The sequence below is a fragment of the Callorhinus ursinus genome, unplaced genomic scaffold (genome assembly GCF_003265705.2).
Source record: "Callorhinus ursinus isolate GAN/ISIS: 27379988/994484 unplaced genomic scaffold, GSC_fseal_2.0 scaffold4, whole genome shotgun sequence".
Lineage (NCBI taxonomy): Eukaryota > Metazoa > Chordata > Mammalia > Carnivora > Otariidae > Callorhinus > Callorhinus ursinus.
The window spans coordinates 1,935,684-1,955,443 of NW_027397066.1; the positions used below are offsets into that span (position 1 = coordinate 1,935,684).

The window sequence follows — 19,760 nt, forward strand, 5'->3', positions numbered from 1 at the left end:
GGAAGATTCAAAGTGAGGGTAGCACCAGCCCGTTGGAAATTTACTTGCAGATATCTTCTGCTCTTGTTTATTTCACACCTATATTTTGTACTTTTGCTTTTATTTTTTAAAGATTTATTTTTAAATTTTATTATGTTAATCACCATAATCATCATTAGTTTTTGATGTAGGGTTCCAGGATTCATTGTTTGCGTATAACACCCAGTGCTCCATGCAGTACGTGCCCTCCCTAATACCCATCACCAGGCTAACCCATCCCCCTCCCCCCTCCCCTCTAGAACCCTCAGTTTGTTTCTCAAAGTCCATAGTCTCTCATGGTTCATCTCTCCCTCCGATTCCCCCCCTTCATTTTTCCCTTCCTTCTCCTAATGTCCTCCGTGCTATTCCTTATGTTCCACAAATAAGTGAAACCATATGATAATTGACTTTCTCTGCTTGACTTATTTCACTTAGCATAATCCCTTCCAGTTCCATCCATGTTGATGTAAGAGTTGGGTATTCATCCTTTCTGATGAATACCCAACTGATGGCTGTTCAGTTCTGATGGCTGAGTAATATTCCGTTGTAGATATGGACCACATCTTCTTTATCCATTCGCCTGTTGAAGGGCTTCTCAGCTCTTTCCACCGTTTGGCTATTGTGGACATTGCTGCTATTGTTTATTTTAGAGAGAGAGTGTGTGCCAGTGCATGCGGGGTTGGGGAGGGGCAGAAGGAGAGAGAAAGAGGGAATCTCAAGCAGGCTTCACACCCAGCATGGGGCCAGGTGCGGGTTCGATCTCACCACCCTGAGATCATGACCTCTCCTTAAAATATACAATTTTCTGAGTCTGAAGCAAAAAAGGACAAAGTGCTGGGGTGCCTGAGTGGGTCACTTGGTTAAGCATCCAACTCATGAGTATATTTTAAGCTTTTTCCATTAAAATGTGTAGATTTGCTAGGCTCTTTTTTTTTTAAGATTTATTCGAGAGAGCAAGAGAGAGAGAGCACGAGCAGGGGGAGGGGCGGAGGGAGAGGGAGAAGCAGACTGCCTGCTGAGCAGAGAGCCCGACTTGGGGCTTGATCCCAGGACCCCGAGATCATGACCCGAGCCGAAAGCAAGAGCCAGACACTCAACCGACTGAGCCACCCAGGCACCCCTAGATTTTAAATTTTTTTTTTTGTTTTTTTTTTTAGATTTTAATTTTTAAAGAAGATGGCAGTAGAAGCACGGAGATAACATCTACTGGCAGGAGTATATATTTAATTAGGCCCTTTGGGAGATAATTTAGTGTCCCTGAAAAACCTGACCATGTAAACTAGGAGACAGGTACAAGAGCGTTCACAGAAGCATTGTGTTTAGTAGCAAAACAGGAGCCATGGGCATTGACAGAAGAATGGACACATTCGTTGTATATTCATCCAGTGGATGCCGTGCATCAGTGACCATGAATAAAGGATAGCCATGCATATCATAATGTGGAGGAATCTCAGAAATAGTGTTGAGAAAGAAAGGTCACTGAGAAGTACAGTATGATTCCAATTATTTGAAGTTCATAAGCAGATAAAAATTAAACAAGATATGGCTTTGGGATGAGTATGTATTAGGTAAAACTGTAAGGTCAGGGAAGAAGATGCTTAACACATAATTCAGGATAATGGTTACTTCTGGGGAATGAGGGAAGAGACGAGCTTCTGGGGTACTAGAGGGTGTTTGATTTATTATTATATTTAAATTGTACATGTACCCTCTAAACACTCTTTATACTTTGTTGCGAGAAGCTGTTAAAGTAAGTAAAAATATCTGACATTTGATTTTTTTCCTTATTTCCAACCTTATTTTTCATTCCAGCCGATAAAAAAACAAAGGAATGCCTTGTTTTCTGTTTTGACCCAGTTTGGTAGTTGGGACAATTGTATAGTTTTGTTTTAGATAGTTAAAAAGATGCACACTTTTTAAACTATAAGAACTGACTTTAGAAATAAGCCTTGCTAACTCACCATTAATGGGAAAATATTTTCAGGAAAGGTGGAAATCACATGTGCATTTTTGAAACAACCAGGAGAACAGAGAACGGGGAAATGGGGATTTACAGAGAGTGGATGTCATGGAGGTGGATTTAGAACAGGTTCATTCATTCATTCATGCTGCTCCTACTACCACTAGTTCTCGTGTGGAGATGCCACTTACTGAGAGCTGTATTGTGAGTACGAGCTCTTATCGTCCCCTCTTTAAGGGTAAGGAGACCAGGAACCCGGGGTCCCAAAGCAACCTAGCCCATATTTAGCAGAGCTAGGATTCTAACTAAGGTCTTACGTGATCATGGATTGGAATTATGCTATACTTTGGGAGTCAAGTGAGTTTAGCACGATGGTGACATGAGGAGGATGGGTAGTTTCAGGTATCTGAGAACTAAATTGTAGAAGTGGGGGGTTGGGTTTGTTCTGTGTTGCATACTAGAAAGAGTGATGGGAAACTCAGGGAGACAGATTTCTGCTCAGTATGAGAGAGAACATTTGATGACCAGGTCTCTAGCTTTATTTCCATCTGCACCCCAGCCCCTGTGATGGAGTTGGTGGTCAGTAGCTGTTTGCTGAATGAAGAAATGAGGAGGCCAAGTGAGGACGTGGTGAGCCCATCATGACACCTGCCCCAGCAGACCGTGTGTGTGCTTCTGTTCAGGCCACTACAGAAGTCACTACACTGGTTAGGAAGTTGGGCTAAACACCAGAAGTCCTTTCCCACGAACGCTACACTCCACCTGCCTCATCGCCGTTGGAGTTCTTAGCCCAGCAGTGAACACGTTCCAATGTGATGGCTTTGGGAAATCATTTGAGTCTCCCAAAATCATCATAAAAGCTAAAATGACTTTTTGGAGGGCAGGACTCTTTTTTCCTGTGGTATTACTAGCATCTAACACAGGTACGTAGCATGTGCCACACTGGTACTGAATGAATTGTGGAAAGAAAGCTTTCGAGGAGGGAGCAGACCGACCAGGGGCATGATGATGTGGTGTTGTTGAGACTTTGAAATCCATCGGGCTGTAAGGAAGAGCTCTCTGTTGTTAGGATTGTTCACTAGCCTGTAGGTTTTGAGCACTAACGACAAAGTCCGTTTTGACAAAAGTAAGTTTTGGTTTTCACTATGATACGCCTGAGGAGTGGCGCCTTTCTGCATGTGGTACTGGCTTGGTAGCCACCAGGTTTCTTCTTTATAAAGTCAGTTGTCATGAATGCGACCAAGATGCACTTATGTACCTGAGAAGTTTACTACAGTGTAATGATGAAAGCTTCTGGTATCTCCTAGTTCCATGAGAGACACCGTACTTACAGGCTTTCCCACATAGCTCACAGAATGCGCACAGCAAACCTGTGAGTTTGTGGACGGATAGAGATGCAAATAATTTCAGTTGGATTTTTGAGCTGACTCAGCAATTTTCCTTACAGACCAGAGTGAGCTCCGAGCAGGAACATTTCCTCATTGTTCCCTTTGGACTTCTCTATAGTGAAGTGACTGCATCCAGTTTGGTAAGAATATCCTTTTCCTCCTGGACATCACATATGTTTAGGTCATAGTCGATTAATAATTAAACACCTTTTAATCCCACGAGACATGTAGAACCTAAGAAAGAGGAAGAAGTTTATGTTTTGTGTGATAAACTCAGAGGAAAAAAAAGCTTTAGAATTACTTATAAAAACTTTAAACTTTGGTTTAAATAATTTCTAGGAAGGGTCATTTGAAATCCTCAGAAGCTAAGCAGGGTCGGGCCTGGTTAGTACTTGGATGGGAAATCCTCTTGACATTTTAAATTTTTATTTGCTTATTTTCAGGTTAAAATCAACATACAAGGAGATGTAGTAGATCGTGGAAGTACTAATCTGGGCGTAAATCAGGCTGGCTTTGTGTTACATTCTGCCATTTATGCTGCGCGACCAGATGTGAAGTGTGTGGTGCACATCCACACACCAGCAGGGGCCGCGGTGAGTGCGCTGCTCGGGTAGCGACCCAGAGTTTGAAGCTGTTTAGCGAAAGGCACTTCACATTTCCTCTCAGTTGTGCTCTCTTGAGTCAACAAGTCAATAAGCCTAATTTTGTTGGAGTAAAAAAGGTCTTTTACTAAGTTTGACTTTCTTAAAAGAATTTTTTTTTCTTTTAAGGGGTCCATACACTCTCTAGTTTTGGAAAACCTGTGTGAATCTGAAAGTGTCCATTAGACTTAACAGAAACCAGAAACTCGGAGCGTGTTGAGGGGGAGGTCAGACTTCAGTGTGTGGAAGACCACTGGGAGTTGCAGAGGGAGGGCCAGAAGCGGACACCCTGTCTGTGAAGAGGGTGGGGAGGGAGGGGCCCAGACAGGCTGCTGGGGGAGGGTGCTGTGGGCTCAGGGAAGTGCTAGTGGGATACAGGAGACCTGGGCCTGCTGATGGTCCCTGGGGAGGAGCCAGGTGTGAGAGGGGGAGGTTGAGGCCTAGAAGCCCCTAGATGGCTGCCTGGAGCCAGCAGACGCCCGGGCTGGATCATGAGAGGACGGAGAGGAGGCGCGGCTGTTGCAGGATGAAGGCACAGACCTCGTGGGCTATTAGGAGACCTGGCCTCCAAGCCCGGAGCTTCCCCAGAGCCCACCCCAGCCCGGGCCCTTCTGGCGCCCATAGGCCAGACCTCCCAGCATCAACATGCCCATTCCAGTTGTTGGTACTACAACTATCCAGAATTGGTCTTTTGTCACGAGTTATGTACTTTAATGACTTTCTGGGCTTATTTATTTGTACCACACATAACCTCATGGAATCAGTAATGCTGAATTTTCACCTATCTTGATGTTTCAGTGTCATGCGTATTAGATTGTTTTGATGAATGTTAGATCTTTCTGGCTTATTTATTTTACTTTGAATATGTGGTTCTAGATATCAACATAAGAGTTTTATTAGAGCTATCATTTTCTGAATATTTTTTCTAAAAAAATGCGTGCTCTTCCAACCACAAAAAGTCCATGCATTTTAATGAACCGTTAGAGGTATCTTTGAGAAAATGGTTACAAACAGCTTACTGTGTAATTTGTTTTAAAACATACCGAATCACTTCACTTGGAAAGTTCTTCTCCTGAGAAGGCTGATGCTGTGAGTGGGATTAGATGTGGTGTTGCCTTTTTCATGGTGGTGTCTTTTAGATGAACTTTTGTGTGGATACTGTTGGAATCTTTGGAGCCTGTTAGTCTAGGTAGAAAAACCTTCAAAATTAGCACGTTCCAAAGTCTGTTTGGGAACGTTAAGGAAACCTAAGGCCTATATGAACACTTAAGATTGTTCTGTTGCAATAGAAGATAAATTAGACAGCATAATTATTCTGAACTTCAGAAATTGGCTTTTATCTACATTCCAGTTTTCGGTCTCCCCTACAACCCGAGATGACAAGTGCGTCAGAACCTTACAGCATGTCCAGACCCCCTCTTTGCAGGGTCATGGCTCAGTCAGAGGGAACCCTTGTCTCTCCTCGCAGTAGGGCCCGGGCTCATCTTGCCGGGAAGCCTGAGCTCATATAGCATTACGATCAGTGTGGGAGAAGTCCAGAAAGATGTGGAATTTCTTTTGAGGCTCTCCCAGCGTCGTGATGCCTTTGATTTTTAAGTGTACATTGGTAGTAAGCCCCAGAAGTTCATCTTAAGTTCATAGGTTCATTTATCTGAGAAGAGAACAAAATAAAATATGTTCCCCTTTTTATTTCTTTGAGGAAAGCGTTTACCACGTCATCAGTGTATCACTGTCGATTTGCCTTCATTCATGGTGACTGCTTGTTTTCTAGGTCTCTGCGATGAAATGTGGCCTCTTGCCAATCTCCCCGGAGGCACTTTCCCTTGGAGAAGTGGCTTACCATGACTATCATGGGATTCTGGTTGAGGAGGAGGAAAAAGTATTAATTCAGAAAAACTTGGGGCCTAAAAGCAAGGTCAGTAAGCATCTAATCTGGTATTTAAATTCTAGAGGAAAGAAGAAAAAAGTCAAAGTAGCTATCTTCTTGCCTAGCTCCCTCAAGCTTTTGTGTTTCTCCGCAGGTTCTTATTCTCCGGAATCACGGGCTCGTGTCGGTCGGAGGGAGCGTTGAGGAGGCCTTCTACTATATCCATAACCTGGTGGTCGCGTGTGAGATCCAGGTAGGCGGTGGCCGCTCTCTGCAGGCTGTGGCTTATTTGGGCGTTTGCAGGGTTCTTGTAGATTTTTGATACTTGTTTTGTAGGAATGAGTCTTTGCATAATCTCTCTGCCCAATATGAGCTAGTAGATTTGGAAATTGCCCAGAGCAAATGCCATTTCACTGATTTAAGTTGGTGAATGATTACTGGGCTTTTCATTTCTAGTTTTTTGTTATTTAAATACAGAAGTCACCACTATTTATGGAGTGCTAGTGTGTGCCAGCCCTTATCAGATGCTTTATTTACATGTTATTTCATTTGCCCGTCGTGGTGCTATCCATGGAGAAGCAGGTACACGAGAGGGAGAGACTTGCCCAGGCGCCACTGAGCCAGCTCTGTTCAACCCCAAGTCTGTGCTCTCCCCACTGGTACCTTGACTTCCATCTGGGCAGCACTGCAGTCCCCAGGCTCCTTTCATACAGCCTTAAAAAGGACATTGTTTCCCCATTTCTCCTCCAAGCATGAGTGCCCAGTATCTTTGTTTTGCTAAAGAAGAGCTTCTGAAAATGACCTTGTGTGTGGATAGTCTGTCTCTGTCCATCCTCCATTTTTTATTCTTACACTCTGATGACTTGGTTTCTTCTGAGAACTACATTTCTGTTTGAGTAATCTTTTGTCATCATCTGACCTGATTCTCTTGCCTTCAGTAAGGAACTCAAACTGTACTATTTGCTTGTTTTGGAAAAGGTTCGAACTCTGGCCAGTGCAGGAGGGCCGGACAACCTAGTCCTCCTGGACCCTGACAAGTACAAAGCCAAACCCCGTTCCCCGGGGTCCCCGGCTGGGGAGGGCGCCAGCTCACCTCCCAAGTGGCAGATTGGCGAGCAGGAGTTTGAAGCCCTCATGCGGATGCTCGATAATCTGGTAAGAACATTGTTACCACCTGACAATGAGGCTTTTGTTCTGAAAGCAGCAGCCTGGTGTTTTTATGGCAAGTGAAATTGCTGTCTTCCTGTGGTATCTGAATGCTTTCACCCTCAAAAATCATGAAGAAGTACCAGGGCAATTGAACTCCTAAGTCACGATAAAATACAGAGGGGAGGGTTTCTTGTGTTCCTTTGTTGTTTGAGAGGGATCGCCTTTGGACGGTGTGGGGACTAGAGCGTGCTCTGCTTGGGAGCGGCTAGGTCGCCCCCGGGGTAGCAGTCAGTACGGCACCCGTCCACCCACAGGCAGGCCGGCGGTGGGGGGGTGGCTTCTTATCAGCTAGCCAAGTGTTTGGCTTTTTGTTTTAATAGTAAGTTCTAGCTACATGGGGCCCGATTACTGTGTTCCACAGACATTTGCTGCTGATTCACTGTGTGGGAGACCCCCTCCTCCGTACTGCAGGGACACAGAGCCCAGCACTGCACGGAAGCTGGGGCCGTGGTGTTTTCAGGATACCGGGGCTATTCGGATGGTACCCAGCAGGATGTGGTCTGTGTTAGACGGTTCAGTGAGGGACCTCATCCTTTGGGAAGGATCAGGGAGGAAACTTACATGGATGTCTCTTGGAAATGACCTCAAAGAGCAGGTAAAATTGTCGTAGGCTGAGTTGGGACAAGGAAGGTGACTGCGACCGAAGACCTCTCCGAGGGGTGAGGGGTGCGGCTATGCCTTCCTGGTGTGGGTAGGTTCTTCAGATATTCAGAACAAGGCATCATGAGACAAACGATTCTGTGCTCCAGAGACCTTGGGTCCTGTGCCTGCTGCCGTGTGACACTGTTTAGATGGGGTTCGAGAGAGTCCGTCCTCTTGCCACATGACATGAGGTGGTGGGGACACGAGGACCTGTCCCAGGAGCACAGGAGCGAGGGGCCCTGGGAAGGCTGGAGTCCCTGTGTGTTGCCATGGCTGTGCTGGGCGCTGTCGACGGCGGCACCAGGGCCTGTGCGGCACGTTCCAGCCTAACAGGAGAGCGTCCTGACGGTTGGACCAGGTAACGGATGGGGCAGGTGACTTCAGGAGGCAGGAAGCTGAACTTTCTCAAAGATTTTGGAACGAAAAGAATATCTGATTCCGGGGGTGCCAAGGTCCTCAGGGGCTGGATTTGTTTGTTGGTGAGGAAGGAACAGAGCGGAATCTTCCATAACTTCTGAATTCACTGGCCCAGTAAGGATGGGTTGCATTAACCGACCGTCTGCTCTTGAGCCTGTAGCCACTAAGAGGACAGGAATGCATGACCCAGCCGGAGAGAGGGACACACAACCCCAGGTGCAGCGGGGCGTCTGGAGTCTGGGTTCTGACAGAGCGCGATGAGGGCTGCGGAGGTGGGCATGGGGCACAGGCTGGGACTGGTCGCGGGAAGCAGGGCTAGGGACGGCGCGCGCTAAGGAGATGGAGGAAGCCGCTGCCCTTAGGTAGCGGGGGGCAGTGGTGGCTCAGGTGTCATCCTTGGGTGGCGGGGGGCAGTGGTGGCTCAGGTGTCATCCTTGGGTGGCAGGTTCCCCTGGGGGGCCTGGTGAGGCAAGGAGCACTGCGGTGGCTTCTTTCCTCCTCCTGTCAGGCTCTCTGATGTCTCACTGCTCCGTGACCTTTAAGTCAGGCAGGGAACAGGAAAGGGGACTAAGAATTGAGAACACCCGCCCACCACATCTTGTGTGCTCAGTGCCTTCTTGAAGGTGGAGAGAAGCCAGAATTAGGCAATAACTCTAATTTCCTAGAGGAGGGAGAGAAAGGATGAAAGATGAATAGTGAAGCGCTCGTTACAAGGGTGTGGCATTCAGTGTCCTTACTGCGCATGGTCATTATTGTCATTTTTAAAAAAAGATTTTATTTATTTATTTATTTATTTATTTATTTGACAGCGTGCGCACAAGCAGGGGGAGTGGCAGGCAGAGGGAGAAGCAGGCTCCCCACTGAGCAGGGAGCCTGATGCAGGACACTGCAGCTCAGGTCATGACCTGCGCTGAAGGCAGACACTTAACCAACTGAGTGTCTCAGGTGTCCTGATTATTGTCATTTTTGATATGAGAAGGCTGTGTAGTGTATAAGAAATAGTAATTATGATTATGGTCCACATTTTAATGTAGCATTCTGATTAACCATGTACGTTTGCCCATAATTGAGTAGGGTAGATAATAGTTGAAGATTCTCCTACTGTAGGAAGTATTTTAACGTAGAGTTAGAAGAAGTGCTAAATTGCTTCCCAGGAAAATCAAGATGTAATTCCAGCTTCTCAAAGAAGGAAGAAATCCGTATGTTTAACTATAAGCCAAGCCCTGTAGCAGTTCTGAGGCCTGAGGATTGCCTCTGATTTTGGCATTATAGCATTTAAAGGGGAAGAATAAGAAATCCTACCCTCTCAGGATAAAATTTTGTGAAGTTCTGGTGGTTTATCCTGGAGTCATGGAGAGGACTCAAAAGTCTCCCTAAGCAAGTGGAAGCTTGAATGAATAAGAACGGTATTTTTCTGAAGATAGCCTTTTTACGACGGAGCTGTTATCTTTTATTGTTCCTCAGCAGGGCATGCTCAGCAGTGGAAAGACTGCAGTGTAGACATTCACCTGTCTTCCTGAGGGTAGTGGTGGGGAAAACCCGCAGCCACCGACAACTACATTTAGGGATTATCACCACCCTTTTTTTAATGTAGTAAAGGAATGATTGGTAATGAAGGTGGCCTCCGAAAGAAAAGGAGCACCCAAAGGGGAGCAAATTCCTGAATTGGGAGAAATGTGAAGGATTCCAAAGCACCTTGGCAGTCAGGGCACCGTGATCCCTCTTATATGACCAGCCCCTGATTCTCCTATCATTCACTGTTCTTCATGGCTGTGAATGACTTGGTCCAGACATGCAGCTGTGGGTCAGGAGCCGGCTGACCCAGATTCTTGGCTTAGGGTCTCACAAGGAAGGCTGCAGTCAGGATGTTGGCCAGGACTGGATTGTAATCAGAAGGCTGGATGGGGGAGAATCCCCTTCCAAGCTCCCTGAGATTGTGGGCAGGATTCATTTTCTTACAGCTGTAGGATTCCTGGCAGCTTGGTTCTTTAAAGCCAGCAGTGGTCAGAGAGACTCTCTCAAGATGGGTGTTACACTCGTGGGATGCCTGAGTGGTGTAGTCAGTTAAGCTCCTGACCCTTGGTTTTAGTTTAGGTCACAATCTCAGGGTTGTGGGATTGAGTCCCATGTCAGTCTGTGCACTTGGCACAGAGTCTGCTTGAGATTCTCTCTTCCTCTCCCTCTGCCCCTCCCGCTCAGGCGCTTTTGTGTGCTCTCTCTCTGAAATAAATAAATCTTTAAAAAAAAAAAAAAAGATGGGTGCTACACTCTTAAGTAATGCATCCAATCACCTTTGCCACGTTCCGCTGGTTGGAAGCAAGTCAGGTCCTGCCCGTGCTCCAGGAGGGAGGGCCTTACAGCGGGTGGGGACCATGGGGGGGGTGTCATCATAAAGTCTGTATGCCACACCCACCAGACGCTAAGCAGTGGATAGGAGGGATGAGTAAGACGTCATCCTTGCCTTGGAGAGAACACACGTCGGTCCAGCACGTGGGCTTGGTCCCATTAGAGTGTGTTACAGAGGCATGAACTAGCGGGGCCTGTGTCCTAAAGCCCTAGTGAGTGGTTATGAGGCAGAGTGGAAGATTGAACTCGAACATTGTTACAGTCAAAGGTAAAGCAATTTTGCCAGGAACCAGTTGTCACGAGGATACTTGTTTGGCCTTCCCCAAAGATTGTCACAGTATCTAAACCTTTATCTTAAAAAGTAAACAAAAAATTAAGTAGGTTGATTAATACAGCCTGTACTGTAGCCGGCAGTAAGTCAGCCCTGTTTCATTGTTCAGTTTGTTAACTTTCTGAAACTGAGCACACTGTATAACCAGTTCCCAGGTCAAAAGACAGCAGCACCGGTCGCCTGGCTGGCTCAGGTAGAGCGTGAGACCCTTGACCTCAGGGTTGTGAGTACAGGCCCCACGGTGGGTGTGGAGCCTTTATTTTTTAAATTTTTTAAAGATTTTATTTATTTATTTGAGAGAGAGAGACACAGCAAGAGAGGGAACACAAGCATGGGGAGTGGGAGAGGGAGAAGCAGGCGCCCCTGGAGCCTACTTTAAAACAAACAAAACACCCCAGCAGCACCTCAGGACCCCCTGTACCCCTTTCAGGCACTTACCCCATCCCAGAGGTGACCACTGTCCTATCTTCTACAGCAAACATTGGTTTTACCTCTTTTGTCCTTTTTATGAGTGGAATAATACAGTGTGTTCTTTCCCATTTGGTTTCTTTGACTCAGCATCATATTTGTGAGATCCACCCAGATGTAACCCCTGGTCCTGGAGTATATGCTCTGGTTCCGGGACCCTAGTCCATTGTGGTGGGGTTCCTCACTTGGCCCGCTCAGGTGTTGCTGGCTCTTTCTGACCTGGGCCTTTAGGAACAGTGCTGCTTTCAGAGTTTTAGTGACCATCCTTGCGTCTCTGCTGGCATGCAGCTAGGGGTCGGGTGTGCGCGCGCCCAGCTTTTCTGGGGGTTTCCACACGGTTTTCCAAAGTGACAGCGTGTCGAGATCTGGAATGGTGACTGTCTTTCCGTCTCTTTGGCCCCTAGGGTTACAGAACTGGCTACCCTTACCGATACCCTGCTCTGAGAGAGAAATCTAAAAAACACAGCGATGTGGAGGCTCCTGCGAATGTCACAGGTTACTCCTTCGCTGGTGACGGGGACCCGGGCACTTGCTCCCCTCTCAGACACAGTGTTCAGAAGCAGCAGCGGGAGAAGACAAGATGGCTGAGCTCTGGCCGGGGTGACGATGCTTCTGAGGAGGGGCAGAATGGAAGCAGCCCCAAGTCGAAGACTAAGGTGTGGACGAACGTTACACACGATCGCGTGAAACCCTTGCTGCAGTCTCTCTCGTCCGGTGTCTGCGTGCCAAGCTGTATTACCAACTGCTTGGTCTGTGCCTACCTTACTGTTCATAGTTAGATGACGTAGAGCAAGTTGGGTAGCTGGGGCTTCGGAGGCTTTGGGAATCCAGCCCCTCTGACCCGGATTGAAAGCAAACCTTCCTCATTAACCTTCTTTAGCCTGAACCTGAATCTGCTTTATGCATCAGCTGTAATTCAAGTAAATCTGTCTGCTTGAAACTGCTTAAGATCTGTTGTACGTCTTCAGTAACTCCAGCATCGCCTAACTCTGCCGAGATACTAAGTAACTTACGTGTGTTAACCCATAAGTCGGAGCTGCCATTTAATTCAAATTGTATTTAAGGAATCGTAAAATTTCTTGAGCTGTGATCCTAGTGTTGTAATCTCCAGCGGTTTCTCGAAGTCACTGCAGTCTGTGCTTTCACGTCTTCCGTGTTTTCTTAAGCAGTTTTCCCTCTGTCTCACGGGTATTTTCTCAGCTGACCTCGTCCTTTCTCGTTAGCCTCGTGCCCTGCTTGCTGTCCCAAAGCCTCCGAATGCTCTCAGCCAGCTACCTTGTGCATGGACTGTTGCATGTGAGTAGACGGCCATAGTGGTGAGTCCTGTGACTCCTGCTGGGTGTGGCATGACCCGAGTGCAGCGCAGGCCATCTGCAGGCACCCGCGACAGACCCTGCGGGTGTGCTTTGTGCCAGGAGCGACAAGCACTTCCCTGAGAGATACTTGCTGTCCCGGTGCTCACGCCCTGTGGGGACCGGTCTTCACTCCGCTGCCCCCCTACCCCCCAGCTGGCCACGGACAGTCTAGCGGCTCCCGAGCCACAGAGTAGGGAGGCCCCCGCGCGGGGGTCTCGTGAAAAGCCGGGGGCTGGGGCCGACTCCTCTCTGCATGACTCGTTCTGTAGGAGGCCACGTGACGTTAGGTCAGAGGGCCTAAAACAGTGGGCCCCAAGTAAGCAGGCGGGGCCTCCTGTTCCCCTAATAACAGTGTTTTTACTTTATAGATTTATTCCAAAGAACACAGCTCTGTCTTCCCCAGGTGGCTCTGGTGAGAGAGCCTCTGAGCTCCTGAGCAGACGGGTCACGTGGGCAGAGACTCCGCGTGAACGTGGCGCGGCTCAGCGTTCGAGCCCGTCTCTCCTCTCTCCTTCGCCCTCCCTCTCTCCCGCTCCCTCGTTTTGTTTTTCTTTTCCAGTTTCATTTGATTCGTTTTTATTTATTTTACTTTGTTAAGGGGAGTAGGCCTAAAAACCAACTTTCCGCTGCTGATATAAATACATAGCGCTGAGCGGCTGTGATGAGGTTTTCCAAAGCACCCGTGTGGGGGCAGCTGTGAGCTTGACTTGCTGTTGGCTTGCAAAGACGTGCAGTCCCGTGAGGTGGCGCAGTCAGTGTACGTGCGCGGGGACGGGGACGGGGCGGCCTCGCCCGGCGGTGAGGTGCGGGTCTTCACCGTTGCGGAGTAGTGCCCACTCCGGGCGGTGCTCCCAGGTTGGTATGTGAACTCACAGTCACTGTTCTTAAGTTTCAGACGTGTTCAAGCTTCTGAGCTTATTGGGTTAATGTTTTGACTAAAACCTATTTTTAATAAAAAGCTGGAGTTATTTTTATCTGAGAAGATAACCATCAGTGAGTACCTCACAGCTCCTGCCCATCCCCCACTCCCCTTCACGGCGGCTACGCGTTTGCCAGTTGTGTTGCTTTCTTTAAAGCCTTACGGTTTATGGCTCCCCGACTGCCTCCTGAAAGTAGTCTGCAAGGCATAACGTTGCTGGCCTTGTTCTACTGTTCAGCGCCCACCCATGCCGAAGAATTAGAATCGGATGAAAATCCTCGTATTGGTTGGAGATCCAAAAAACCCGCATGTGAGAGGCGCGGTGTGCCGATGCTACACGCACTGGTGACTAAAACAGCCTTCTGACCAGGAGCTCATGAAGTGCTTCACGTTTGTTTGGGATATTTTTTAACACTCTGAAGTATTAAGTTATATAAAATAGTTGACATCACCAAACTCTCTGCGGGGCGGCCGCCGTGCACGCGTCTGCACGGTGATATTCTGGGGTTGAACGAGCTATGCCGGCAGCGCAGTCTCGTGCTGTGGTTTATTTCCGGGCCAAACTTTGGTGATGCCCACTCCTGCCTCACGGTGCGGTCCTTCCCTTCACCTGGGTGGCGACATCACATCGCTTTTCATGACCCTGCCATCTCATGCTTCCAGCGGCTTTGGCGTTGATGACTCTCAGGGCGGTGAACCAATGTGCTCTGAAGGGTCCGCCCCCCCCCCCCCCCCCCCCCCCCGGCGCCCGGGGGGGTCACGGAGCAGAGCTCGGTCGTCAGCCTGTGCCGTGCCCGAGCCTTCCGCGGGGCGTTCTGGACAGCGTGTGCCAGTCACGACTTGGGTTCCTATTTGCACATGCCCTGCCCCGATCCCCCTGCTGCGGTGACAGGAGGTGTGGTCATTGGTTCATTCTCTGTGATGTTCATGCATGACCAGGTGTGAGACACGGTGGACAGATTGGATGCTGTGGTGTCACATACCGTTGTCCCCATTCTGACTTTTCAACTGTTCTTGATATTTACAGTGGACTAAAGAGGATGGACATAGAACCTCCACCTCTGCTGTCCCTAACCTGTTTGTTCCGTTGAACACTAACCCCAAAGAGGTCCAGGAGATGAGGAACAAGGTGCGTATCAGCGGCCATCAGCCCCCCATGGAAGCTGTTGCGGGCGGAGGTGGCGACGGGTGGGACACGGTGCGGAGCGCACGCGGCCGGCGGAGGGCTTCTGCCACCACCGCTCTTGTAGCCGAGGCCACGTCTTTCCACCGCTTCCGCTGTCGCGCTAACAAGTGCGCTGTGTGAGCAGCACACGTCCGGGGCACCGTGGTTCTCGAACTGACGCTTGCTCACAGAGCCGGGCAGAACTGGAAGCTGGAGAGCCTGTTTCTGGCGAGAACAGCCTTCGCCCCTACACTTCAGCGTCTGTTCGCTGAACTGTGAACGTTTGCTGTGTCAGAACGTGGGCTCCCCCCGTGTTCACAGTGTCACTGTACGACGGGCACATGGGGGCTATTCCCCTCCGCTTAACGAGTGTGGTGAGAGATCTGTGCTTACCACAGCCCTCTAGAAGGTGCAGAAAGCCAGGAATGGCTCCGCCCCCCCCCCCCCCCCCCCCGCCCCAGACAAGCTGGCCTGGCCCTGTCAGGCAGGTACTGTGGCCATGCGGGGCCGTGAGGGGCGTGGCGGAGCAGAAGTGTGGCTTGGGTGGGGCTCTGGGGCCCCCCATGCACAGAGTGACCCCAAGTCACAGCCGGCCTTCTCTGTACTGTTGATGTGTGTTTCTCCTTCTTGTGTCCTCAGATCCGGGAGCAGAACTTACAGGACATTAAGACGGCTGGCCCCCAGTCCCAGGTTTTGTGTGGCGTAATGATGGACAGGAGCCTCGTCCAGGTGAGAGCTCGGAATGTCTGGTGTTAGTGGGTAGTGGCTCTAATGACTGTCCACTTCACAATTAGTCTTGGGAGAGAATGACTCTGTGAGGTAAGTGTTCTAGGCAACCAGTTATCTCCGTGAAAAATCCTCACGATAAGAAATAACCCTGCCACTTTTCCTGAGGTTGTAGATTTAGCATAAGCATGCCTGAGGGCCGTGTTCCCCCCCCTGCCCCCCCCACCCCCAGCCCTGCTCCATGCGATGCATGCCCGTGTGACGGCGGCACACACGCTGCCTGCTTGGGGACCGGGATGTGCCCTGGTTTTATCAGTATACTGGGGAAAATGCTAGAAGAGGGTGGGTTTAATGGACTTTTTGTTCTTGGGTATATTGCTGTCTGCAGTAAAGTGCTGCTTGGGGGTAAAGTGCTTACAGAGGGTACCTGTAAATGTGGTCTCCACATTTACACGCTTTTCTGGAAAAGGACTGTACTTTGTGGCACATGGAAGATAATCGTGTAAGTAGTTATCTCTGAAATGAAGTTGCCACCTAATGCTTTAAACACGACAGCAGGGTAGGTGACCGTTTTCCAATTTGGGCCAGCCGTGGCCCCGCTTGCGTGGTCTTTGCTCCCACCTGGCCCCGCCATCACCTCTGCTTTCACGTGGCCGGCTGTCTCTGCTGCATGCCCTGGGCTGGCTCCGTCCTGTGCTCTCTGTTGATGTTTCAAAGCTGGGCCTGGTGGGCTCTGATGACTCAGTTTACTGTTGCAGGACGCACCCCTCTCTGACTGTACGGAAACAATCGAAGGGCTCGAGCTTACAGAGCAGACCTTTAGTCCTGCTAGATCTCTGTCTTTTAGAAAGGTACTCACTGCCCTGTCCCCAGCTGCCTCTCATCACACGCTGCTCTTCACCTTCCCCGTCCCTCACTGCTCTCGCTGGGCACCGTCTTAGTTACCGAAGTAGCTTTAAACCTGTCTCTGAGTTATCTGTGGGATTGCACAGGGGTTCTGTTCTGCCTGTTCTTTCATGAAGACATTTGGTATGAGGCTATTTTCACAACTGTCATTATTCCACGAGGCTGCGGAGAGCGGGCCCATCTTAACGACGTGGCGCATTTCCGAAGTTCTGCACATGACTTTGGTTGGTGCATGCTTTTGGGTGTTATTTGCCTTTTACAAGATGCCGCTTGCCAAAGGCTCATGTGGGCAGACCGTGGCCAGCGGTGGCTCTCTTGTGCAGTCTCCTGCCTGTGCTCGCTCAGCTGTGACCGCACGTGCCGTGGACGTGGCAGCTGGAGGGTGTATGATTGAAAGACATCATTTCAAGAGGAAGGGGAAGTCAATCAGACAGTTTTTTATTGTTGCTGAAATATATTTCGTTTTTCCCTTAAAAAATACTGGATAATTTTTTCCAAGTGTTTCACGGGGGAAAAAGGCGTGCAAATTTGAAGCCCAGGGTTGTCATCTGTGTACATGCGTACCTGACGTGGTGGAAGGAGAACTTCCGTGAGCGTTCAGGCTGCACTCCTTGGGGCCAAGGGTGGACCGCAGCTGCCTGCACGTTTCGAGTCTTAGTCACGTTCACCCTGCATTCAAAGGAAATTTGAGGGGTGTTTCTTTCAATTCATACGCCTCCACTAAAAGGCAAGTATCATGTTAGCGATGTTCCAGTTGCCAGAAAGAAGCTGATTTGTAGCGAAGACTGTATATTCTTGTGTGGAGTCCCCACCATTAACTCTGTTTTGCATCCTTACATATTAATTCCGCGAGTCCCGTTTTCCTTATCGTTAGAATGTACTTGCAGCTGCCATTCTTGGAGGAGCTCCTCAGAGCAAAGGAGAAAGATGTACTTGTTTTGCGTCTCAGTCCTTTGGGCTGGAAGCTGTTGTGATCTTGTGAGTTCGTCATTCTTTTCTCAGATGTGTGAAGGTATGCCAAGTCCACGAGCCCAGGCGCTTCCTGTGCGGAGCCCACCCGTGGCTGCCGCCCTGTGGCTCCGTGGGCAGAGCCGGTTGGAGCAGTCCCTGCTCGCGGTCCCTCTGGTGCGGCGTCGCACGTCGCGGTCTCTGCTTGCACCCTGTCAGGGCTTGCTGGAAGGCGGGCTGCATTGAAAGGGGGCTGCTTCGGCAGGGCCCGGGTTTGCTGCAGCAGTGTCAGACTTGGGTGTGTGCCCCGTCGCCTGTGTTCCCCGGGCCTGGCGGTCAGAGTCGGTGCGAACGGGGTTCCGGGTGATCCTGGTGTCCTCCCCACAGTCTGAGCACCAAGCTCTGTGAGTGGTGCGTCTGGGCGGGAGTTAGCCCAGGAAAGTGCACCCAGCCCCGCTGAGATGCTGGTGTCCCTGCACCTGGATTCTTGACCCAGCTTGTGTTTTCTCCACCAACCCTCCTTCTGGTGCTCACATTTGCACTCTTGGTCTTTTTTCCACCAATTAAGCTTATTTCATTTCTATGTTGAGAACATGATTCCACCCGTGCCCTTGACCAAAGGTGTCCTCACGGCTTTTGTGTGGAGCTTGAAACGCAGACTGCGTTGCTCCTTCTACAAGATGGGCGCTGCTGGCCAGCAATGTCAGTTTCTCTTTGAACCAGTGAAAAGGACTTTGTTAAATGTCCCAAAAATGTCCTCTTTCCAGTGAGGCAGGTGTGTAGACAATTTTTCCGTTTGAGAATCTGAGGAATGTGGGTTTGGGGCCTAGGAAGTTGGAGCTTTTGGGAAGGACTTTCCTTTGCTTCCATCTCTCCCTCCCTTGTGATGGCCGTTCAGTCAGAGCATGTTATCTTCTGAGAGTAGAAGGAGCGGCGAGCTGTCAGCCACACCCCAGTGCTCTGGTTCCAAAAGGAATCCTGAGCTCTGCTGAAGGCTCTCTTGGCTCCAGCACTGTGCCTGCCAGCATGTAGCTTGGGGCAATCTGGTGCCTTCTGGACTTCATTACTAGTGAATCGAGCTGTTAGACGTCAGGGCGGACAAGTTTATGCTGAAGGTGGCCCAGTGCAGCCGAGAACTGTGCTGCTGGGTCTGGACACCGTGAGCCCCTGTTCTCTGTGCACCTCTGTGCACATGGGCTGTGGCCCTCCCACACTTCTTGGTGCGTGGTAGAAGCGTGAGGGGCCTGGGCCCACCTTGCACACTTCCATGGTGCATTTGGTGTTGAGCACCCAGAAGTGTGTGGCCCGGCACTGAGAACGTAAATTCAAATCTGAGTGGGGTTTATGGATGGAAAGCCTGATGCTCGGAGAGATCGGGTCGCTAGCCATGTTTGCGTGGCTCGCCAGCTGCCTCAGCCAAGTGCAGAAGCAGTTCCTGGGCATCTGGTTTGCTTGGAGCCCCTGCTCTGTGGCTAGAAGTGAGGGAAGCGGCAAGAGCCTCCCCGTGGCCTGCTGGCGAGAGCAGCCACGTCATATCCTGGTTTCTCAGCCCAGGCTGCTCCACAGGAGACCTGTTCCCTCTGCATCCCAGGCCTTGCTCCTTTTCCTTCCCCCCAGATAACAGGCTCCCTCTGTCCCCTCAGTCTGTTCAGAGCCCGGGTCTTGGTAACTGCTTGCCATTGAGAATTTGGAGGAGGGAGGCAACCCCACTGCGCCTTGAGGGTCAGGTGTCTCAGGGCAGGAAGGGCCTTGCTGGTCCACGGGTGCCTCTGTGGCAGGTGATTCTTGATATTTTATTCACCCCTTGATTTGAACTTTGGATTTAAGTGAATTGAAACATTTCTCTCAAACCTCATGTCACCTCATTTTCTCAGCAGTGATACCAGGATGCAAATGCAACTGGCCACGTTGCCGTAGATTTAGGGAAACGTGCAGCTGGGTCTCAGCTGTTGTCGGCCCAGCAGGCTCCTCTCAAGGCAAAACCCGGGCCCATGCACAGGAATAGGTGTCAACGAGTAGTGAGTGGCAGGCAGGGATTCAGTCCCCTGCCCTGGGGAGACAGGGCTGCTTCTGAGCGAAAGGCCACTTGACCTTGGGTCAGCATTGGTCAGAAAGAGGGCCCCCCCCCCCCACCTTGACCATCCAGGTCGTCTTGAATCTTGAGGCTCTCTGAGCAAAGGGGGCCAATTCCAGCAGGTCCTTTGCTTTTCTTCCCCGGCTCTGCATCCCTGATTGATCATGGAGTGCTCTGGACTCTCCATACCCAGCTTGCTGGACAGCAGCCCCTCAGCCCAGGTTCCCCAGCCTTTGCCAGGGCAGCAGGTGGCCCAGGTGAGCTGAATTTCCCCAGCACTCAGTCTGGCTCCATCTCTCGTGCACATTGCTTGGGCATGGTCTCTCTCTGGTGTTCACCCCTTACTCAGGAGAGTATGGACAGACCAGGCCTAGCATCAG

The 19,760-nt window shown here is 49.9% G+C and overlaps 1 protein-coding gene across 10 annotated transcripts in view; it reads left to right on the forward strand.

Moving 5' to 3' along the window:
- The window catches only part of ADD1 (adducin 1), a 48,729-nt gene that overhangs the window by 21,322 nt on the left and 7,647 nt on the right, over positions 1 to 19,760 (forward strand). For 4 of the 10 annotated variants that reach the window (XM_073891329.1, XM_073891331.1, XM_073891332.1 and 1 more), the window contains exons 5-13: positions 3,426 to 3,506; positions 3,810 to 3,959; positions 5,779 to 5,922; positions 6,029 to 6,127; positions 6,853 to 7,029; positions 11,692 to 12,036; positions 14,589 to 14,690; positions 15,366 to 15,455; positions 16,211 to 16,303. In XM_073891329.1, coding sequence (XP_073747430.1) covers positions 3,426 to 3,506; positions 3,810 to 3,959; positions 5,779 to 5,922; positions 6,029 to 6,127; positions 6,853 to 7,029; positions 11,692 to 12,036; positions 14,589 to 14,690; positions 15,366 to 15,455; positions 16,211 to 16,303 — 1,281 coding nt within the window. The remainder of the gene's footprint in view (positions 1 to 3,425; positions 3,507 to 3,809; positions 3,960 to 5,778; positions 5,923 to 6,028; positions 6,128 to 6,852; positions 7,030 to 11,691; positions 12,037 to 14,588; positions 14,691 to 15,365; positions 15,456 to 16,210; positions 16,304 to 19,760) is intronic. The other 6 variants (XM_025887654.2, XM_073891335.1, XM_073891330.1 and 3 more) reach the window with 3 other exon arrangements.